At 38.8% G+C, this 25,027-nt stretch overlaps 1 protein-coding gene across 4 annotated transcripts in view; it reads left to right on the plus strand.

Annotated features, from left to right (window-relative positions):
• Nucleotides 1-988: 988 nt before the first annotated feature.
• Nucleotides 989-25,027, plus strand: part of ogt.1 (O-linked N-acetylglucosamine (GlcNAc) transferase, tandem duplicate 1) — a 44,500-nt gene continuing 20,461 nt past the window's right edge. For 2 of the 4 annotated variants that reach the window (XM_056265178.1, XM_056265180.1), the window contains exons 1-6: nucleotides 989-1,421; nucleotides 3,128-3,308; nucleotides 15,480-15,723; nucleotides 19,654-19,722; nucleotides 22,943-23,059; nucleotides 23,142-23,221. In XM_056265178.1, the coding sequence (XP_056121153.1) occupies nucleotides 1,385-1,421; nucleotides 3,128-3,308; nucleotides 15,480-15,723; nucleotides 19,654-19,722; nucleotides 22,943-23,059; nucleotides 23,142-23,221 (728 nt within the window). In that variant the 5' untranslated portion in view covers nucleotides 989-1,384. The remainder of the gene's footprint in view (nucleotides 1,422-3,127; nucleotides 3,309-15,479; nucleotides 15,724-19,653; nucleotides 19,723-22,942; nucleotides 23,060-23,141; nucleotides 23,222-25,027) is intronic. The other 2 variants (XM_056265179.1, XM_056265181.1) reach the window with 1 other exon arrangement.

The raw sequence follows: 25,027 nt of genomic DNA on the forward strand, positions 1-25,027 counted from the left end.
ATTATAGTGCAGATTTGATTAACAAAGCCTCATTTGCTGCTTATCTAAACATAACATTTCAGAAAATTTGCATTACAGAACGATTGCCGTGTAGTGTCAAGTCACGTCACATTTATTTAGATAGCGCTTTATGCAATAAAGATTGTTCCAGAGCAGCTTTACAGTGACAAACAGTGAAAATAACAATTCAATGATTGCAAAGCAGATCTAAAAACACAAATAGTCATCATTATGTTGAAGTCAGCTAATTGTTGATTAATTCCAGTTCAGTAACTGTGTAAAAATTAATCAATTATGAAATGAGTTCAGTTTGGATATAAAGAAGGACACAGTGATGTCATCATCCAGCTAAGATGAGTTCAGGCAAATCAACAATATTGTTGAATATTAAAGGGAAAGTTCACCCAAAAATGAAAATTTTGTCATCATTTAGCCTATAGTATACCTGTGTGAATAGGCTAAACACAAAAGAAGATATTCTGAAGAATATGGGTAACCAAACATTTCCATTGTTTTAATTCCATAAGTCAAAAGGGCCCATCAGCTGTTATAATCAAATGGGCAAGTAAGTTAATATCTATTATTTAAATGTTTATTTCATTCACATGTAGTATCTTGCTTTAATTCAAACATAGATGGTGTGAGGGAATGTAGTGCAAATAGTTCCCGCCTAAACTGTGTGTTGTTTGCACCCACACCCCTGTTTGAACGCGGCCATATTTAATCTACCGCAATTTGATCTGTAGTGCTGCTCGCGCAATCATACAGCGCAAGAAGACAAAGAGCAGTACATTATCAGAGTACACAAACACTGTAAGGATTTGAAAAGAAAAACCGATATAGATGATTAAACATTCTTATTTTTCTATATCTGATATATAACGCAGATTTGTCGATATTTGCTTTCATATTAGTTCTGTAGGAATCGCGCGCTATGGCTCTACTTTTTTAATATCCACGCCCCTCCTCCTCGAAAAAGAAGTTCCGGTCACATCCGCCATTTCGGTGGAGAGTGGAAAGCCATTGTTAGCTAAAAATTCCGCCATGGTGAAAGTATCGAACATAAATTCGCATGTTTAACTAGCCATCTATATTTGAGCTCTTAGACTCGTAGATATATATAATTTGAACAAGTGACGTCGAGAAAAACGATTCAAGACGTTGGCCGTGTGCGTCAGATTCCGTGAATTTGTCCGCGTTCTCCTGTAGTGTGTTAGCCTAGCAGCAGCAAGACCGCAGGCTGTTTACCGAAGATTTTTCGCCATAATATCTGAATCTGGTTTTAAACATATTAAGTAAATTCGAGACCTTTATATTTTACATCTCATATTAAATCGCGACACTGTCCGCCGCCTCGCAGGATTCGGTGAAGAGTGAAGGAGAGATGGCGAGCTCGGTGGGGAACGTGGCTGATAGCACAGGTAACCATGACAATAACGGCAGTTTTCGCTTTTGTTGGTTATAATCTCCCGCTTTTATTCATTTGAAAACTAGCTTATTTGTGGCAGATTTAATAACTCTTGTAATACTGACCTCTTTGCATGCGTGTCATGATTAAACTGTCAAGTAGTTTGTCCAGGTAGATTTATGTGCAGATATTAATGGTAGTTATGAACCATTTCAGCAACACTAGTAACATTTAAGTAGTAGCTAATAACTAACCTGGTTACGATAGTGTGAGTCTCTTCCATCTACTGTTACTGTTTACTTTATGGACGACTGTTTGTAATATGATCTGTTCACTCATAACATCTGATAATAGTCGATAATCAGTAACGTTAACGTTAGTTGCAGTGTGTGAATCAGGATTGTGCCATTAGGATTTCCATTCCTAAATTTAAACAGGTTAGAAAAGAGGGCCCGATTTACATTATGGAAATGGGAAGTAATTCTGAGAAATTGCTCCAACTATTCTAGTGTAGTGCAGTTATAAGTAGGCCTATTTATTTTTCAGTGTGAAAACATTTAAAGATGTTTCTTTATACAACATTTAAAAAACATTAAATGTTAATATTCAGTGTTTAAATGGCTAATTTCGGTTCCTCTTGTGTATAATTATATTGTATTAATTTTATGAGCCATGATGGATACCTCGTCAAACATATAACTTACCAAAGAATAACTGCATCAAAATAAGATCATGTCGTTCTTTTGCTTTTTTGGATTAATGAAATTCCTCATTTTGTGATTGTGTTGTTGAATTATTATAAACTGCAAGGAAATTCCTCTTTCTGTCCCTCTTTACACTAATGAAATGAAGCCAATTCTTAAACTCTGAATTTTACCCAACCTATATGTTAATCTGTCCTTTTCAGGTTCATAATATCACATCATACTCCTACATACCAGTCCTCATCTCTGTTTCTCATTTCATTTCCATCTCTATTCATTCCTTTTAATCCTTTACAGCTGAGTTTAGAATTTATAACTTTTAGTTAAATTATTAACAATTTTGAAAGGTTATTAAAATCATTAATTTTAGTCATTTCAGATCATCAGTTGCTGCTGACTTTCTTTGGTAATTTCTTTTTTTAATTCTACTTTTTTTTATGTCTGCATCTGCATCTGGAACCACCAGTTTTAGGAAATTTGCAGTTTTATGCAGTGATGGTTGTTGTTGTTAAAAACACAGCATAAAAAAGGTTCCACACTATAGTTTTATTTATAGTGCTGGGCAACAATTAGCCTAATCACATCCAAAATAAAAGTTTGTGTTTACTTAATAAATCTGTGAGTACAGTGTATAATTATTTTATATATATAATACACACACATTCATGTATATATTTAAGAAATATTTGCATGTATATACTGTATATTCACACAAATATATAAAAATTATTTATAACACATTTTTCTTAAATACATGCATGTGTGTATTTATATATATATATATATATATATATACACACAAAATAATTATACACCATGGCATACACACACACTTATGTTAACACAAACTTTTATTTTGGATGCGATTAATTGTTTCACTACTTAATTTTTTTTTTTTTTTTTTTTTTTTTTAACAGCACCACTGTTCTTTTTTTATTATTTTTATTATTTGACCTCATTTTCATTTCTTCTAACATGTTGTTTCCCCCTCCTCTGGGTTGTGTTGGTGCTCCAGAACCAACCAAACGTTTGCTTTCCTTCCAAGGGTTGGCAGAGCTGGCGCACCGGGAGTATCAGTCGGGGGACTTCGAGGCGGCCGAGCGCCACTGCATGCAGTTGTGGAGGCAGGAGCCCGATAACACCGGCGTTCTGCTGCTGCTCTCCTCCATACACTTCCAGTGTCGCAGGCTTGACAGGTGAGATGGGCGTCTGGCACGCTTCACGGTGGCGGTGTGGTGTTCGAGGTCTATTGATTGGGTTTTAATCAATGCCTTAATGCCTCAAAGGGGACATGAATTTAGAAATCAAATTGATCACTCATTGTCACTTCAAAGCGTCATCAGCCTCGCGGATGCCTCAAGGGATCTGTCCATTATCTTGTGAAAATCAAGTTTATGTGGTGTTTTTAATATGCTTTAAGACAAACCATGTGTAAGTTCATAAGTCGACAGCATTGCTGAGTATTTTCTCCTTAAAACTGCAGTGAACCAAAGACAGTCTCTAAAACACGGTTTGAAATCGCTGGTGTTTCTGACGTCACAAACGACCTTGTAACCAATCAGATCAACGTGTGATCGTCAACCAGTGGATCTCTGAGCTGAGTGAGTGAGTGGAGGCGGGGCTCATTTGCATATTCATAGAACCGCGTATACTAAATGAGGCAAGGGTGTCGAGTTACATTCAAGATATTTTAAGGCATGAAGACATTATTTTTCAAGGTTTAAATATGTCATTTGGGTAGGGGTGTGCCATATCATACCGTCCACAATAACACAGGTATACATTTTTACATGATAAAAAAGTGTCATATCGCGATATCAATGTGATGTATGGCGCATTTACGTTCCCTAGCGTGCACAACAACAACACCTGTCTGAGAGTTAAGGTGATGATACACAGGGCAACTTTTTGAGCAATGTTGCTGTCAACGGGCAACCAGATGAGGCTGCCCTTAATCTGCATGTAGGCGAGAATTGCGAAACATTATTGAATAATTCTTATAACTGACATTTCTCTGGGCCAATCGGAATCTTAGTACTTTTTCTCTTGGCCAATCGGAATCTTAGCACTTGCATCAGAATCGCCATTGGATGAGACACCTGGCTACCACGCAAGTCTGATGGAAACTCATAACGTGAAGGAATCTTATGTGAAATTCGAGGTAAATCAAGCTTTTTTGGAGCAAAAACAACAGCTAGTTGTTTGCTTGATTCAATTAACGTTAGTTACCGCTTTGTTATGTTGCGCTCGTGACAGGGCGCTGAAAGAAGTCGAGCATATATATATATATAGAGAGAGAGAGCCGGTCGCGCGTGCGCACTCTCACTGTATTCAAACTGCCTTGCTCTCCCTCTATCGCGCATATTAATCAAAATCTATTGAGAAGTGACACGATAGTAAAAGATCAAAAGACCAAAGTTTCACGTGGAGATTTGTTTTCCTGAATTACCGCTGGGTGTGAATTGCAGCCTACTAAAATTGCCCTATCCTCTCTGAAAAGCGTTCCGCACATTCAGCTGACATAAACCACATTTTCAATAAACAAAAAACCTATCCAGTGATTAAATGTTTTCTGTGTTGAGAGTTGAGACAAATCTTGTGCGATGTCCTGATCTGCTGGGATAATCACACAACGCGTGTGTGTCAGCTAATGGCACGTCCGATTCGCGGACTAATGACTCATTTGAACCGATTTACTTTTATGAATGGTTAAAATAACTGATCTGTCCAACATCTGTCTCATCAAAAGAGATCTGAATCGGTGTATAACAAATCGATAACACCAAACTAGTTAATATTAACCATTCATAAACTGCACTTCTTAATCTTTATAAATAAATAGCATTTATTAATCTTTGGTAATGTTAATTTCACTATTTACTAGTAGCCTTATTACAATTAAAAGTTCTGTTTGTTAACATTAGTTAGCCTAATGCACTGTGAAGTAATATGAACAAACAACGAACAGCTGTATTTTTATTAACAAAGAATAATAAATACAGTAACAAATGTATTGCTCATTATGGTTCATTTATATTTTACTGCCTTTTTTCTCCTTTGCCAATCCTATGATAATTATACAGTATAGTGTTCATCCAGAACAACATGTAACTGTGTAACCACACCCTAGCAACCGTTTAAAGCTACCTAGCAACCATATTGCAACATATAGAAGCCATATTGCAGCTCCACAACATCGTTAAGACATTGTTTTTGGCTCGTATGCAATCATGTACAACATTGTAGCAACTATCCTAGCAACCGAGCGGCGAGTTTTGCCACTGGAAGCACCCTCCATACCCCCCCCCCCCCGCGACACTGTCACCTTTTTTACTCTGAGGAGTTTGCAGGTCTGTCTTTTGTTTGTTTATATTCGTACTTAAAATTTTAGGTAAGTTTTATTAGGTGACAATATTGTGCAGGCTCCTGAAGAGTTACAAAGTTAAATTACATTAGCTATGTTATACTTTTACTTAAAATAATATCTAGGGAAAACACCACCAACTTGTACCAAGGCTACTCATGCTGTGTGACTGTCACTACTATTGCACCTTAATTAGTGCTGCCACTAACGACTAATCTTTCGACTAATGTTTCGATTAGTCGACTAATCTAAACGACTAATTTAAAAAAACAACAACATTGTCATTTCGTTGTGTCCATTTTATTTTGAACTACACTGAAGGGCCAAAATATAAAATGTCACCTGTTGAAAAACATTATGTATTAACAATCTAAGCATAAGTATCTGCATTTCCATTAGGCTATACCATATTAGTCAGAGTCCTAATCTAATCCTCTATTAACAAACATGCATGTATTCATTATTTAATTTAGCTCTTTGTTCTGCCTTAAATTAATACATTAGCTTACTGTACATTTTTTATATGTACATTTCTGAAAAGTATAACTGATAACATCACTGAATTGTAGGCTAAAGTAGATGCACTCATGCATTTTAGGTAAAGCTGCTTTGAAACAATATGTATTGTGAAAAGCGCTATACAAATACATTGGAATTGAATTGAAAGAGTCTGGACTAGCCCACTACGCTTAGCTCTGCCTTATAATGAATCGCGCTGAAAGCAGGCAGGCACGCAGATATGCAGATATGCAGCTCGCGTTTACACTTGCGTGCATGTTTTTTTAGTGTTGTCACGGTATCAAAATTTCAGTATTCGGTACCAATACCAGTGAAAATCCACGGTTCTCGGTACCAATTTCGGTACCAAAGCTTAATTTAGATAACATTTACATATATTAAAGTGTATATCACAGTTACAAAGATGGAAACTGTAGTATTAAAAACACTTTACAATAAGATTCTATTTGTTAGATAACATTAGATAAAATGACCTAACAATAAACCATAGTTATATACTGTAGCAATTATTCTCCTTGGGGTTAATTTAAAAATATACTAATACATTTTTTAACATTATTTAATGCACAATGAATGAAGTGAACAAACATGAACAATCAAGTGTTTGTATTAAATAACATTCACAAACATTAATTAATGTTGTAAAAATATATTGTTCACTCAATGTGTTGATGTTAACACATTAAGTAATGTTAATGAATGGTATCTTATTGTAGTGTTACCAAACTATACAGCAGATAAAACATGTTTTATTTGACTTAACTATAGCCTACTTTTATTTAATCCAAAACTGCCAAAAATGTCACTCTTGCCTGTCTTCAAAACTTGAGAACCCTGTAGCTGATTTCTAATGCAAGGGCTAGAAATCAATAAATGATTTGCTGATACTTCCTCGTCATCACGGAGAGCGCAGTTTGCACCGCTTTCTCCTTCTCTCCACAAGCGCTCGCTCTCGCGTGTCTCCGCTATGCAACCATAAACAGTGACGCGCCTGGAAAAACAAGCTTGCACGTCGCTTCTATTATGAGTGCGCTTCCCGCGCGCCTACATTTGAAATTTGCACGCGCAAAAAAACGTGCTATGTGAACGTGTGAACGGCCCTTTATGGCAACGTGACATTAGCCTAATTCAACATATTTCCATATGTGGCTCTCCTCCTTTCTTGTCAACAAGTGGATTCAGAGCCAACGCATTAGCAGCGCCGCCGGTCGCCATGTCTCAGTGTTTTTATGAAGAGGACGCAACTCTGCACCTTTCGGACAGCGCATCAAGAACTGGATTAACCCGGTACTCGGTACCTAGAAAAGCTGGTACCGTAACCGTAAATTTTTTTTAGTACCGACTTGGTACCGAAGTACCGACTTTTTTGACAACACTACCGGGCCTGTGCCGCGGTTCGCGCGAATGTGAAAGCAACACGGACTCGGGTGCGCGTTTTAGCTGATTATGTATTTAGTTAAATAAAACACATTTAAGGGATGATAGTGTTGATGATTTACCTTGGATACGAGCGAGAGTGAGTCTGCAGTGTATTTGCGCTTAGCGCGGGGAATCAGGGCAACAAATTTGGAAAGTGTCTCCTCAAAAGAGTCCGTTTGCAAGCAGCAGAAGGCCACCTTATGCGACACACACACCTGTGTTGTTCACTCAGCTGCGCATAATAGCACAGAATTAATTGAAAATATATATATATATATTGACCCGCGTTCTGTTTTCTATCATGCGCCGTGCACGTTTGCGATGAGGTAATATGCACGCAAACACACCAGGGTTCGGTAGAATTAAGTTGAGTGTGAAACCAGACCAACGCTGCGCGGGCGCCGGGAGCAATCGCGCTCGGACTCGGACCGCAGCAAACGAGCCCATGTGAAAGCACCGTCACCTGCCTCTGCAACTTTTCATATCAAAGCAGTGAAGGCGGGGGAGGGGGAAGGACGAGGATGGCAGATTAACCAGCAGGGCACACACAGCGCACAGACTGGTGTGTGGAGGTGAATTACAGTGAGCCGTTTGAGACGGGAGACCAAAAATAAATATGCAGTCAATAGTAAAACGACACGTTTGGCGTCGACTAATTTGCATGGTTGATTACGTCGACTAATCGCGGCAGCACTAACCATAATGACAGTAACTCATTGGAAAAGGATGAATTTTTTTTTTCATTTTGTTTGCACTAATAAATGCTGCTGCCTGCCAGCTGCAATCACAAATAAAACATTGATCTATATATTTTCTTCTATATCATCATAAATATCATTATCGCAAATATTCTTGAAATAACGTGATATAATTTTGAGGCTATATCGCCCACCCCTACATTTGGGTGATCAAAGATGAGTTTTAATGGATACAATTATTGACTACAGGGGGACTATTGGGAAGAAATTCAAAACAAATGTTAAAGCAAGATGCCCTGTTGAAATTTGTGAGATATGTGGTATATTTAAATTACCTTAAATGTAAAACTTACATTAAAAAATGATTTTGCAGATGTGATGGCAGAGGAGAATCTATACGTGCGTCAGGTTTCTCATAGGGCTGGTCCGAATACCATTTTTTGAGCTTCGGTAGTAATGAACATCGAATATTCGAAGCTTCGGAATCTCTATAGCCTATGTCTGTCTGTCAGGGTGTCCGCGGGGTTTTAAAAAGTATTAAAAAGTGATAAATCAAAATTGTCAAATTTAAGGCCATTAAAAGTGTTAAATGTGGTCTCAGAGGTATTATTTTTTCCAAGTTAGGTATTATTTTTTCAGACTATCAGGTGTCCAGGGCTTAATAATCCGGCACCGTGCCGGATCTCCGGCGTTCGGCTGTGAGGACAAAAAGAAAAAGGGGAACTTGCATGCGGTTTAATATTTTCGAGTCAATTGATTTCACCTACCAATCATATGAGAGGAACGCAGCTCTAACTAACGTTACAAGCCTATCAGAAGCAGAGCAGGGCGGGTCCTGGCAACACACTGTGATTGAGATCCATACGTCACGTTAGCGTCGTCGGTGAAAGCATGGAGCGCAAGTTCATGAAGCCTGGGGATGATGTCCTACCCACGGGTGTAATTTCCTATGCGGACAAGGGGGACACTTTCAAATTCGTTTGTTGTGATTTTTAACCGCACGCCGTCATTGCCACGGAGGAGCAGGACCAAGCCTGTGTAAAATAGCTCACTGAAAGTTCTAATGAGCAGGTATAGCGGTTGCGACCATAGACTGTAAAAAAAATAGATCGCGACACAGCCAGTGATGAAACGCCAGAAACAACAACAGGTGACGAATGTCATCATGGATGAAAAGAAAGAAAGGAGAGGTGAGTTGGTTGATTCAGGAAATTAGCTCAGGTCAGGATAATTTCAGACTGTTAGCTAAATATTTAATGTAGAACATTACTGTGTAGTTACTAAAAAAACATTCGGTGTAACGTTAGGCCTACGTTACCATGAAAACGAGTCCACTTCAAACCGCAATATTTTCTGTCAGCAATGAATGACAAGTGCTGACAGCAACGTTAACTCATGCGATTCATTTTTGTCCAGCTTTGCAATTAACGCAGGAATGCATCCGTTCTTTCTGTCATCCTTTAGCTAGGATTATGATCACGCTCTTATTCACGCAAATGCTTTAATGCGCGACAATGACAATACGCGCTGTCAGTGAATGTCCTCCTGACACACGACGCATAGAAAGACGCGCGCCAGTATCGAGTTCTCTTTCGCGCTTGAACGAACAACACACACATTTATGCCAAAATGTCCGTTTTGTCGAGTATCCTCACAAGAACCGTGTTAAATGAGTTAAATAAAATCTTAAATGGAAGTAAATAGTGAGAGAATGAGATGCGTGAGATCCTGTCAGCAGCGGCAGATCTTAAAGTGACAGGAGCCATTAATTCTGTCTGTGTCAGTAAAGTTAACCCAAAGAACAGAGAAAATTACTCACTGCTCTTGACTAAAGAACGCTTGTAGCTTTGATAAGGATTAATCTATATTTAATTTATAATTTATGCAGTGCGGACTGTTTTATAACCATATTCAATTTCTGTATGGCACAGGTAAATATGACATGTATTATGGGTTTAAGAGAGGATTGTTTTAAGTTCACTTAAATTATAAGTTTTTATATTTTTTGAAGCCTAATAAATGTTAAAAATTTTGGGGGAAATCATTTTCATCGAGACATCAGTAGCTATAATATTAGTAATACTGACAGTCTCTAAATCTATTTTTTTTGTATGTTATATATGTCAAAATCTGTGTAAATAATAGAAAGGTCGCTGATTAATACTTGCAATTCAGTGTGGTGATGGTTTTAAAAAAAATTCTGAAGGTAGTAAAAAAGGTATTAAAAAGTAGTAAATTTAACTTAAGGATTGCTGTATATACCCTGGTCTGTCCGTTTGCAATTTGATTATTTCGAAAACTGTTCATCCAAACGACTTCACAAGGAGTGCAGTGTTGTATTTGGTGCAATATAGATAGACAGGCGAGACGCAACACGTTCAGAATTAATAAACTTTTAATAAACTACAGAACAGTGCAAGCGGGAAGCGCGCGCGCCTCACGCGAGCAGAGCTTATATGCTCTGAGAACGGACACTACACTAGTGATATAAAACACACACAGGTCTTTTAACTTAAGCAGTATTTTTAATAAGTCTTCTAATATTTTTCTCACTAACAAATTACTGACAAAGTAGGGTAGATTTAAATAAAGAAGCGGCATATGCTCCGCAGAGCTTATATGCTCCGAGAACGGACACTGCGCTAGTGATATAAAACACACACACAGGTCTTTTAACTTAAGCAGTATTTTTAATAAGGTATAGTCTTATAATATTCTCACTGACAATGTAGGCTAGATTTAAATAAATAAAAACGAAATTTAAATATAGAAAAACGAAACTTAAATAAAGACAAACGAAAAATAAATGAACGAACTGTAATAGTCTAAATAAAGAACACGGTAGCTATAACAATTTCAATAACAACATCACAAATTTCTATTAATATTTCGCAGTAGATTCATTTAGATTGATAATAACGGGTAAAAAGGATAATACATTTTGTTTCTATTATTCTATTTTCCACAATGTCAAAGCAGCAGCTTAACCCAAAACACAAGCTCAGGCATGCACTTCTGTCCATGATACACACTCCGCTGTTCTGCGCTCTAGCCAGAGAATACTCCCGTTGCAGGAACACTTTTGGTAGTCCAAGAAGAAGCAAATATATTTATTAAGTAGCTATAACGAAGTTATATGTTAAGTATTATATTTCACCAGATTTTATAGTGTAAAACATATTCAAGCGTGAATGAGAACCGTTTCGAGGGGGATGCCAGGTGTGCAAAAAAAAACAAAAAAAAACACGAATATTCGAATGTTGCATTTTCAAATCGAATACCAACACACCGAACGAATATTCGAATATTTGGGTCCAGCCCTAATTTCTCAACAGGAAGGACTGTCGCGATAAATTGATCTAACAGCGATTGTTTCAGACAACTGCGGTTATTTCACTCTTTTATAGGCCTAAGAAATAGACGAGCACTAATTACGTTTTCCAGGAATATATTCAAAGTCATCTGAAGCCATTCCATACCTTAATGTGAGGGACAGATGTCTATTTAATTAAATTAAAGTTCACGGAAACTCGTCTTCCCTCCTCTGCGGCTGTCAATCATTCTCCATTCGGTATTCAAACAGCGCGCGCCTCGTCCGGTTACGGCCCTAATATTCACATTAGGGCTTTGACTCCGAACTTCGTTATTCGAATAGAATTAGAATATAAAAAAAAAAAAAAATGATATTCGAACGAATATTAGGCAGCCTTTAATATTCGAACCTGTTATGGGCATTAATTTTTGCAAATGTGTTTGCTTGTAAACATTGTTTTCAATTCAGATTCCGAGGCTTTTTCACGCCTGGTGAAGTTGTGAATCACGAGCTCATTAGCAAGGCTATTATTGGTCATCTGGGCTCCTGTAGGTGACGTTAGCGTCCTGGTTAGCGCAGCGCCTATTTTGTATATCAAAACAACGGCCGCGCCAACGCCTACAACAACAACTCCTGACGAGGAGTTCGAAATCTACACTCCTGAGAATTTGAAAAGCAAATTCATCCCCGTTCATCCTTCTGTGAACGGTAAGCCCCGGCTTCTTTAATCATTTGGACATCGATGAGCTAACGTTAGACAGCTGAACTTTTAGTCATCATGAAAACAGAGCGGTGCGTAATGAAGCGCATCAGAGCAGCATCAAGAATATCAAATACATTGCCGAGAATCTCTTATTTGCATCTTAAGTTTATTGCCAATAATAATGACAGGTTTGCGAAAAGTGTAGAACTTGGTGACGGTGAGCTCGCGCAAAACACATCTTCAGCACAGGAACTCATTTAAACGCATCTGATTGGCCGATTCATTCAACAGACATGTCTGTGATTGGCTACAATGCTCAACGCTGCAAAAGCACGTTGCAAGTACCTTTAATGCAGAGGTAAAAATATAAATAAAACTGTAATAAACATTTATGAAAAGTGCATACCCGATGCACTTTTCATGATTAGGTAAGTTAATCACGGCAGCTGTAATCTTATTCACATTTGTTTTGCTGATTAGTTGTTTTGCTCTATGAGAAAGACAAGGTAACAAAATATTCGGGCTTTACTTAAAACATTCGGAGCTTAAGCCCCCTTAGCCCAGCCCTAGCTCCACAGCATTTAATGGTCAAAATATTAGTAATTAATATTTGAATATTAATAAACAAACGAACTTCGAATATGATTTTTGGGCAAAAGTCAAAGCCCTAATTCACATTATAATGCTTGATCTGTAGATAAAGGGCTGTGGATTTGCATACAATGACTTTATTTTGTTGGAGTTTATTGCTGTTTTTAAACAAGTGTGCCTGTTAGATCACACACAGCACAAGGACTATGAATTGGCATCAAACGCACAATAACTGGAATTTAAAACTGTGAAGAAACAAATGATCAATAAACTGTTGGACAAATATTTTTTGTCATATCTTGTTGCCCCATTAAAAAGCTGCACAATACATTTAAAACAAGCATCATTTAATTGTATATTATTTGTGTAGTGTATATAAATATATACATTTCTGAATTCTTTACATTCATATAAAATTGTTAAAGGTGCTCTATGGAACTTTTAGCGGCCTTCTAGTGATGTTTCAGATTGCAACCAAATTTTACAAGAGCGCTCGTGCTCGAACTCATAGGCAATACCGTCTATTACGCAAATATCTCGGCGAATACTTGACGGATTCGGCGAGCACCGAGCTCGTTGGGACCATCTAGTTGAGCTGAAAAGAACCATATAAGTTCCATAGTTTTTGGTGGTGTTTTCGCGGAGATATTAGCAGGAAACCATCGGGCGCGCTGCAAAATTGCGGACGCCGGTGACGTCACGATCTCAGAAGAAAATCGCTCGTATCTCTGGAACGCAAAGACCCAGAGAGCTCAAATTCGGGGGAGGAGGTCCCAGGGGAACCCTTGCCCGAACGCTAGAGTGGCGGGCCTCGGGGATGCCCCCTACCGGATCGCCGTTCGCTGGGACCCCAGATTTCGAATGGCTATAACTCGGGGAGCCGGGCGAGTTGGACCTCGGGGGTGGGCTCGTTCGAAAGGCCCCGTCCAGCACTACGAACGATTCGAGTCTTGGGAATATTGATCAAAGATTGACTGAGATATAAGCCGAAAAACGTGCGCCTTTAACCGGACGTAACTCCCTGACCGTCTACAATAGACTGTATATAAGGAGAGCGGCTCGGGAGCGCGCATGCACGTCACATCCGTTGGATTTCGCGGTAAATCCGACCCGGAGACTTCACATAGAAATAGGAATACTGGCCTTCAGAGGTAATAGCAAAACTCGACAAGTGGATCATTGTAATGTGTGATTACAACCCCTTCACACACAGGCAATAAAAAAAGGATTCATTCTAGTAGAAAAGTTACATAGAGCACCTTTAAATGTATGAATACCTGAATGAATTTTATAAGAGTACTAATAGTAATTTGCTTTTCAGCCTAACTGATAAAGTTCACACATTATTTAAAACAAGTAATAAAATAAGAACAAATGCGCAAATTTACAAAGTCTAACAGTCCTATTCAGGTACAGAAATGAATAATTAAGGCTAAATGTAAAAGAACACTATTTATTCACTGTAGAAATTAAATGGTTTCATATTTGTTAAAGGTGTTGTTTTGTTGTTTTATTAACATTAATGACAGACAACAGCAGGAATATTAGGCTGCTGTCACTTTAAGACCGACCGCACCGAAAAAACTGACAAACATCTCTCTCTCTCTCTCTCTCTCTCTCTCTCTCTCTCTCTCTCTCTCTCTCTCTCTCTCTCTCTCTCTCTCTCTCTCTCTCTCTCTCTCTCTCTCTCTCTCTCTCTCTCTCTGCGAGTGTGTGCAGCTGTGCGTACAGAACGCGCAAGTCCCGATTTTCGCCGCTTCTTCTACAGTTAAATTGGTGAGACATAACACGTCCAAATTATAAACTTTCACTTTATGATGGTTACATTTAGCAGTTAATTCACGAATCACGTGTGCCGTACTGGTCCGTAAAAAAAAAAAATATATATATATATATATACGCAGTATCCGTTTTTTTTCTGTTACCCGTTGACTAGCGTTGTATGATCACGCTCTTATTAATGTGAATGCTTTTAAGACTAAAGAGACCGCGCTGTAAGTCCTGCCTATTACACAAGTATCGAGTTCTCTTTTGGGCTTTAACAAACCGTAACACACACAAATTATGGCAAAATGTCGGATTTCAGCGACCATGGCGTTTCCTGATGGATCAAGGTTGTTCGTTAACTTCATTTTTTACGTGCAATCCACACGAGCTCAAAGCGCATGCGAGACTGCTGCGAGTAGTCAAAATTTTATTAATGAAACAGAAAATCAGAGGGAATCATTTCTTTTAATGTATATATATATTTTTTTTTACTGGTTGGCCGGTCACACGGCTTTCATAGTTTTCAGTTACGTGACTGGTGCTGTTCTGCCCATGCAAACCTGCGCATTTTACGTTTGCCTTTAAATTAGCCATTTAAATGGCCCTGCCGGTGATGCCGGTATTACCGGTGTTGTCACACGTCGATTAACCGGTGGGAAAATATCCTCACCGTCACATCCCTAGTTGCAGCCCTAATAATTATGACAATTCAAACTCGTTTTCTTTTCTATGGCTTGCTGTCAGTTTCCACAGACAATAATTATGACCCATCCACACTGTGCAATGAATGGAAAGCACACTTGCAGTAGAAACAAGTGGGCTGAAAATACGAGACGGTTTCCGAAGGTATAACATTTAAAGATAGCTGTAATTGATAGCATGTCCAGAAATAACCCGGACCGCTTCTTTATGAGAACAGTACAGGGAGTGCGTTTGTTGGATATAACGGGAACATGTCGAGTCTCATCCTCCTAATTTTGGCTGTGTCTGCAGGTCGGCCCACTTCAGCACGCTGGCCATCAAGCAGAACCCCATGCTGGCCGAGGCTTACTCTAACCTGGGCAATGTGTACAAGGAGCGGGGTCAACTACAGGAGGCCATCGAGCACTACCGCCACGCGCTCCGCCTCAAGCCGGACTTCATCGACGGATACATCAACCTGGCAGCCGCGCTGGTGGCAGCCGGAGACATGGAGGGAGCCGTTCAGGCTTACGTCTCCGCTCTCCAGTACAACCCTGTGAGTTCTGCCTTACATCTAACATTCATTTAATGCTCAACAATATTATTGTTCTCCTGCATTGACACCATTATATGAGAACTGAGCTGAGCTGGACGATGACATCACGGTTTTCTCCAGAGCCGCTCTATATATATATATATATATGAACTAAATTAATTACTTTTTTACAACAAAATGAAACATCACTGAACTTATTTAAAGGTGCTATATGAATTTTTTAGCGGCCTCTATCGGTGATTTTTCAGATTGCAACCAATTTTTACAAGAGCGCTTCGTAGCAAGCCTAGAGTCCAATATAGCACGTCTGTTTCAGGATTATTATTCCACCCCTAAGATCATCCCAGAGTTTGCTCTTACATGTTCCCAAATCACAGTTGAAAACCAAGGGAGATGGTGCATTTTCTGTGGCAGCCCCACGTCTGTGGAAAAGTCTTCCACTGCATGTTAGGGGTGGGCGCTATACCGGTATGAACGTGACTACTGGTATTAAGTTGTACCATGATATGGATTTTGCGATACCGAGAATACCGTTAGATATTCATAATTCAAATTTAGCAGTTATATTGTTTTGTTCAACTTCTTCTCTCTTTTGGTCAGTATACATGATGTTGTCTTCAATTAGGCCTAAGTGTCAAACCTCTCTGAAATCACACTATTTCATATTGATTATAACGTATTCAATAAACCAAACTCCAGTGTCACTCCTCTTACGAATTATTAACGAAGGAATTATTTTGACCCCTGCAAAATAAAAAGTGGAAAGAGATAACTATTGAATTCAGGCCTACCTCATGTTGCACGTTTGCACATTTTGAGAAGAACAATGGCACAATAAAAAAAGATTTTTCAGGTCTATGTCCAATTAAATCCCTCACCTTTTTCTAGTTATAGGGTTAAAATACATATTTTGCCTGTAATTTAACTAAGGTGTACTAAAATGTGATTCCCATTTTTTTTTTTCTTCTCATATCGCAATATAATATCGATATCGTCCGGAGAGTGAAAAATACCGTGATACTTTTGCTCATATGGCCCACCCGTACTCAGGGTTCCCGCGGGGTCTTAAAAAGACTTAAAAGCATTGAATTTATGAAAATACCTTATTATTTGGAAATAATACCTTAAAAAGTCTTAAATTTTGATGTCTGGGTCTTAAAAATTGTGCTGTATGTCAGTGTATTTCATTGACGAATATAATGACGAAAACTTTTCTTTAACGACATTCTTCTGATGAAGACGAGACGCTACCTAAATAAAACCTAGTTTTGAATGACAAAAACTATGAGACGCTACCGAACATCACGCTACGAACATCATTGACTTTGAAAATGTTAAAAATGTAAACCAACCACGCACCAACCCGAAGCGTGCAGCCGTGCACATAGACACCACACAGCGCGCGGGTACTGAACTGAGCTCTCTTTCGTGTCTGAATGGACAAATACACACAACATTATGTCTAAATGTCCGGTTTGGACAGTATTCATGTAAACTATGTCGGTTATGTTAAACAGTTGCATCGGGTGTGCATCAGTGCAATCGTATCTGCATGTCATTGGACATGAGCCGATGTCTTAAAGTGACAGTGGCAATAAACACAATGCGGTCTGTGTCATTAATTTTGATCAAGCAACAAAATAAAAAGAGAAAAGCATTCACTGTTTGTTAATAGCTTTAATAAGGATTAATAATATTTAATTCATACAAATAATTGTCTACTTGAAAGAATAAAGGATGATGTATGTAAGTTGTTATAAAGAATGCATATATCATTAATTGAAAAGAAGACTGTGTTTTACTTTAGTAAAAGTGGTTTTATTTAATTTTAAGATATTTTTTTTAAGTCACAGTAGTTAAATCTGTATCTGTATTGCATGTTCAAACTTAAAAATCATTCATATTAAAAGGTTAATATATGTTTTCTCCGGGAGTGTATGGGTTTGGAAATTTTAGAGAAATTCTAAATTAACGCATTACAATTTACCTAAACCCATTATATTTTAGTCGACTAAATCTACTGTAGATTTAGTTTACAGTAGATTTAGAAAATCTAAAAAAACGAAATCAAAAATCACTAAAATCTCATTATATTTCGTCAACTAAAACTAGACTAAAACTAAAACAATTCAGATGACTAAAATATGACTAAAATTAGTTTGTCATATTTTTAGTCAAAAGACTGAGACTAAATCAAAATTTGCTGCCAAATGAACACTGCTGTATGTAACTTTTCCTCAAAAGTTTCATTTGTCAACCACGATTATTATGATTTTCGATGTTTATTGTTCAGGGGTGTCTCAGTTCCCCATATTCCCAGCATGGAATAAGTAGCTAGCTAATGTTAAAAAAACAACAACATTCTTCGGCAAACTTTCTTGTGGCCTACTGAAATGTTTTTATTTTTCACACCTGCTTGGCTTATCATCTTTTACCCATTCCACATTTGAAAAATAAATGAACACAAGTTGAAGGAATTTGTTTTTCTTTGCTGGTAGGGACGTGAAATAGGTATTCATTTTTTATATAAATGGTCTTAAAAAGGTCTTAAAAAGACTTGAATTTAACTTGAAGAAACCCGTAGGAACCCTGGTACTGCATATCAGATCCTGTGACTCGTTAGAACGGTTTAAGTCTATGCTGGAAACTGCCCCTAGGTTTGGGGACACTGATCAGTGTTGTATATTGAGCCATTGTTTTGTGTTGAGTAATGTTTGAGTAATTTGTAGACATGTACAGCACTTTGGCCAACTTGTGTTGTTTTTAAATGTGCTTAAAATAAATGTTGAACTGTTGTATGAAATCAGTGTCACATTTTCATTCGTGATGGTATTCAGGAAAACAGCACTCTTGGTCGTGTGATGTTAGCTTAACTCTATCATAAGTTATAAATATAAAAACCCCACATGTTGAATTGTTACCGCAGTATGTTTGCTGTGTTTCTTTGTGTGAGCTGCGCTCGTTTGTTTCGATTTCTCCTCGAGAGGCTGTGCGAGCCTCAACAGCGTTACCGTCAGTACTTTATACATTATATGTGACCCTGGACCACAAAACCAGTCACATGGGTCAATGTTTTGAAATTGAGATTTATACATAACCTGGAAGCTGAATAAATAAGCTTTCCAATGATGGGATATGTTAGGATATGACAATATTTGGCCGAGATGCAACTATTTGAAAATCTGAAATCTAAGGGTGCAAAAAAATCTAAACATTGAGAAATTCGCCTTTAAAGTTGTGCATTTATGTTGGCGACTGTGCTGCATTCACTCACGGAAATACATGTTTTATATATTTACAGTTGGAAATGTACTAAATATCTTCATGGAACATGATCTTTACTTAATATCATAATGATTTTTGCCATAAAAGAAAAATCGATAATTTTGACCCATACAATGTATTGTTGGCTATTGCCACAGATCCACCCGTGCGACTTGTGACTGGTTTTGTGATCCAGGGTCACATATAATATTATTCACTATCGATCACCACGTTTTGGTGATTCCCTAGTTATTTATTTTGTTATTGACGTTGTAATCAGGGTACTTGTCCAGCCAGGCAAGTAAGATTTACTTTTACTCGCCTCTTCAAAAAATACACTTGTCTCGGACAAGCGTCAATGTCGAACACTGCTTAATTAAAAAGATAGTCATCCCGTTTTTCACTTAATAAACAGAGTAAGAATGATATCTAACCATTTCAGTATCACTTATGTATTATTATTTATATTAATAAAATATTTAAAATGACATACAGGGAGTTTGCCAGGTTTCAAATTGAACAATTTCAACCTATAAAAAGAGCACCAAAATCAAAGTCTATTTTAAGAAAATATTGCATACATCGAAAATATTATATATGGCTCAGCCCTAGTGTGTTTTGTGTTTATTAGCTGAGTATTGATTATTTCTCTCTCTTTTATTGCAGGATCTATATTGTGTTCGCAGTGACTTGGGTAACCTGCTGAAGGCGCTTGGGCGTCTTGAAGAGGCAAAGGTATGTCTAAATATGTCGGCCCTTGCACGTTTACATAATGATTTCTTTTGTTTCTTTAGTATAAACTCATAGCTCTAGCTCATAACCCCCTGTCAGACACCTAGCCATTCTTGTACTTTGGGAGTGAGTGTTGAGCTTCCCCCGACCCCCCCCGACCCCCCCCCCCCCAGTAAGTGCTAGTCGGCACACTTAAGAGCGTGCTGCTCATTTTATGTCCCCACGTCAGCACTCTTTACAGGTCTAGACTACAGGTCTAGCCTCAGTAGATCAGCAGAGTGAACCAAAGCCACCTGCATCTCACCTAACTAGTCAAAAACAATCTCTTTTTAAATTTTTTATTATTATTATTAAACAAGGTTAAGACCCCTTTACCCTCTTCTCACGTGCTGTTTTGTTTTGTTCCTCATTTTGGATGGCTAGATTAGAGACACGCCCCCTCTGTCCACCCCTCTCTCACTCCAACGCTTCTCTCAGTCCAAACACTTCTTCATCCTGGCCCCGGCCAGCCCTCGCTCACCCCCACACAAAGGAAGAAAGGCTGGGCTATTCTGTGTCTTACCAAACGGGGGCTCCTAAAACACATGCTGCAGTTTTGGCATGCTTTTTCTTCTTCCCTGTAGTCTCTCGGAGGGATTTCACTGGCTCGGTCTTTAGGGGGCAAATAAATGGACTGATGAAGGTAGTGGTATTTGCTGTGCAAAAAATAAGATGGCTTCTAACCCGTAACCATGTATAATTCTGTTAATTCAGCTTATTCAAAACCATTAATCGCCTTCAAAAGTTGAAGAGACTAAGCTTGGATTTGGATTTGCTTCTCCAGCTTTACGAGGCCCTAGTAAACGTCTACTTTGAGGCAGCGTGGCCGTTAATGATTTTGTTGGGTCTTTGGGAGTTTATCACGATGTTGTGGAGAGAGTTCTCCTTCTGATGGTTTGAAGCCCTCTTATTTGGTGCCCAGGGGTGCGGAGTGGGGAAGAGTACGAGGGCGCCAGCGGCCCCCCAATTGCTCTGTCGCTCCCAACCCCGCGCGCTCGCTTAGGGCCCGTGGAGTGTGCGCGCTTCGAACTGTCTGTCTGACCCCTCAGTCGAGCCAAAAGCTGCTTCTCAAGGGCTTCACGGTGAAATTTGACTGGAGCTTGTATATTTCGGCCTGTTTTCCCTCAGTTCAACTCCACATCCCCCTGTTTTTCCCCCTTTGAAATGTGGCTAACTGGGTTCGGGAGGGTTTATATGTTCCCAACACTGTGTATCAGCCCTGGGCTGTGCCAGGCAGACAGATCGCTATTTGCACTCCACTGCACGCGTCAGACACCATGATAGAGAGAGAGAATTATACACGCGCGGCACAAGCGTTGACCTCTTTATTTCAGAGCTGTGGAGGCTTCTAGATGAGTATGAAGTCCTTAAACACCAAGGCTTTTTTTCTCCCCCCCTTATCCATTGGCCAGGAGTCAAGAAAGCAGGAAAGGATAAAGGTATTAAACCATGTAAACAAAGAATACAGAAAAGGAAAAATGATTACATTTCTTCCCCCTTGTATGTTCTGATTTATTAATAATATTCCCAGAGCAATGTGATCAGTTCATTTGGGTAAGATCAAGCCAGTTCGCCTTCCTCTTTTACCTGTATTTGAAATGTGGAACGGTTATGAACAGTTTGAGTCTGTGTGTAAATCTCAACTCAAAGCCTTTCTTCACTCCCTTGCGAACATATTCCTGTTTGTAAAAAAAATGTAAAACCCTTTTCATTGCATGGGTTTAAACTGATGTTAGGTCATTTTTATATTTCTTTTTCTCCTTTTTTCGTTTTTTTGTCTTACTTGTTTTGCTTTGTCAATACAAGTTTTGATATCGATATGAAATGTCAAACTTTTACTAACGCTCTTGTTTTCTTATTTTGTCTCTTTTGGTTTTCCACCACTGATATTGTTATTTAGAAGGTTTCAGGTGGGTGACAGTATTCCTGCGTAGGTGCGGTCCGGTGGACAGGAACACTAGGACTATCAGTCTTCTCCTCTTCCAGCTGTGGCCGCCCCCCCCCAGACAAAGTCCAAAAATATGGTAACGGGTTTGTAACAAAACAGAAAGAAAAACACCTTTCTCCAATGCCTGAGTTCTTCTGTCTTGTGGCTTCCTTTGAAGAAGAACCAAAAAACAAGGAAAAACAAAACCATAGTATTGGTAACAAAACCCAAGTTTTATTAGCAAAGACAAATGATTGGATGCTGTATGCAAAAACAAAAAGCACAGTAAGAACCCTCTAACTCTCTTACTTGTTGATATTTTTTTCCTGTTCAGTTTTGGATTATGATTTATTTTTGCAGATGACGCGCTGTGAGTCTGCAGCGGCGCAAGGGCTGCGCAGCGACAAAACCGCGACCAAAACGCGCGCGCTTGAACCGCACTTTCCCCTTCCCTCGACCCCCGGCTTGCGGGTTGCAGACCTGCACGCCCTTTTCCTGCTAGCATGGCACCCAGTGGCTACACAGCCCTAAACATGACTCTATTGGCACAGTGCTAACTCTCAAACGAACATCTCCGTTAGGGTTTTAATGGATTTGGCCGTGGGAAACGAGCTCTAGTCGAATGCCTCAAAGGGTAGAGAGTTTCATAGTTTCGTGTGCCAGTCTGGTTGGGAGTGGGATCGCTCCAGGTCTGCAGTCTTCACCCTGAGCTGGCGTTAGCGCAGGCGAATGCGGGCGCTAGCGGAAACTGCGCAAGCGGCAATCTCAGTGCGGGTTGCCCGCGTGGCTTTGTGCGCTTGCATTACAGGGACCTCCACCTGCACACCGCACTTGCATTTAAGGTTGTGGGAATTGAAAGGTCGTGTAAGGTCAACGATCCAAAGCTGTCTTCTTGGCACTCAATGTGGGGTTTTTTCTAGTCGTATAAAGTTAATTTGAAACTGCATAACTGAAGAATGTAAGTCTGAGTGTAGGTGTTGGTTGGATTTGCGCAGCGTAGGAAAAGTGTGCAGCTTAGCGCGGCAGATTTCGCGCACGCGAGCCCATGCTGCAGACTCACTTTTTGCTTTTTGTGAGAACAGATACTAACACTATTTCTGTCTGCCCTTTTTGTTTTTTCTTCCTTTTTATTTGATCTTTTGGTTTCTTTTCTTTTACAACCCCCTCCCCTGTCTACTCTCCGTTCTTCTCTCTACCTCCTCTTCCTCCTGTTTTTTTTTTTTTTCTTTTTGTTTTTTTACTGTTAACCTGTTCAAGGCTTGTTACCTGAAAGCAATTGAAACGCAGCCAAACTTCGCCGTGGCCTGGAGTAACCTGGGCTGCGTGTTCAACGCCCAGGGAGAGATCTGGCTGGCTATACATCACTTTGAGAAGGTTGGTTGTGTATGACAATCCCACTTTGGTAAAGGATATGAATGAACGCAATGTTCACATGGACTGTTCAATGGGTTTACAGGCAGTGACCTTGGACCCAAACTTTTTGGATGCTTACATCAACTTGGGCAACGTTCTGAAAGAGGCTCGTATCTTTGACAGGTAAACGGTCACTTCACATCTTCTTCTGTCACTACAGTTCCTGGACTACAGTCCTGGAAAACAGCCATATTTATGAAAACGTACTTGAAAAGGGCTTCAATATGTGAAATTAGTGTTTAATTTGATTGATAAAACAATCTTTTCACGCAAAATTAATGCTGATATAGATATAGAGCCATTCTGCATGAAATTTCTCATATAAATATCCAGGTCAGAGTTTCCGTTGTCCGGTAATTAATGGACATTGGCCGGGAAAAAAATTAAATGTCCGACAAAATTCAATCTCTCCGGTCAAATTGTCCAATTAAAATTGCGTACTAATCCCGCCCCCCTAACACAATATGAATTTGAGAATAAGCTAAAATGTATAAAGCAAAAATACACCGACCTTTGGCTATGTTATAAAGGAACAGCCTCTACCCTTTGAAAGTTATTAAACAACATCGCATGCTGCATTTCAAATAAAGCGCACGCCTAAAACGGCTGTAATATAGACCTAAACAACGAACGATTGAGTGAGACGTTTCAAATATGGCCAGGCCCCAGGCAGGCAAGCCTTAAAAGCTGTTTTCAGAGGCCAGACGCGACGGACGACGGTGAATCAGGAACATCTCATTATATAGATATCAGTGGTTCTAATCCACGCACTCGTAGGCTACAGGTTTTTTTTTTTTCTCTCATCAAAACTGGATAGCCTATGTTCATCAGTGGTTACTGCCTATATCAAGCAGGGACACGTTTGTGTGCATTTTATTTTGTGATTTCACCGGAATGAATAGAGCAGGGGTCTCCAACCTTTTTTCATTTGAGAGCTACTTTTTAAAAATGAAAGTGGCCGAGAGCTACTCATGTAATACAATACTTAAATCTCCTAAATAATGTCTCATAACTCATATTAACAGCGATCCAAACTGTTTTAGACCTAAAAGAGTTTTTGTAGGCCTATATACCGTATATCACCCTTAAATGTCAGAGAAAAGAACAGAATCAGAGATTAATTTTTTATAGAAAATTGTACTTTGCATATTATACTGTAAACACATAATTATAGTTGATTTTATAGTGCATCACAACTAGAGATGAAATGGCATGAAAATTTCCTTTCATGACTATAGTGACCAAAATGATCACCGTTATCACAGAATCCGGTTAAAAAAATACTACTAAATAAAATCAATTCACCAAGTTATATGTCGAAAACCAGCAAATAACAAAAAAATAGCATCAATATGCTCTTTTTGTTTAAATAAACATTAAAATAATAACATTAAAAATGATGGCCAGATTTTAAAGGAGTGTCTTGCAACATGTTATCTACCAGTTTTGACAAAAAAGGTTTTATAAAAAGAAAACCTCACATATTTCAGCCTTTAAATCATTTTTATAAAAAAGAATGAGTAAAAAAAGATAAATTACGGACATTTACAATGCACATTAGCTTATCTTTTATTATTAATAGTAAAATTCGGTCTGATTTTCCCGTGGCGTGTGTCGTTGCTATGCAACCATATGCTCTCCACAACGACAAAGAAGTTTTAGTAGCTAATGGATTTCCACTACCGAAAATGCTTGCTGTAGCTCTGCTACACGATTTATTTACGGAGAAGAGAAAAACACCCGGGTGTTTGGGTGCACTCCCGCCCCATCTTTCATGTTGACTGAGCTTTCAATTTTTTTTACGGAAAGGGTGAAGCTGATTGGTTGGTTCTTGTCACATGACCTGCGGCGTGCTCGCGGCATTCTGAAAAGTTGAGGTGTTTTCATCTCGCTGCGCCTGGAAAAAATGAGCGCGTCGCTTCAATTATG

The sequence above is a fragment of the Rhinichthys klamathensis genome, unplaced genomic scaffold (genome assembly GCF_029890125.1).
Source record: "Rhinichthys klamathensis goyatoka isolate OS25496 unplaced genomic scaffold, OSU_Roscu_1.1 h1tg000230l_1, whole genome shotgun sequence".
In the NCBI taxonomy this organism is placed as follows: Eukaryota; Metazoa; Chordata; class Actinopteri; order Cypriniformes; family Leuciscidae; genus Rhinichthys; species Rhinichthys klamathensis.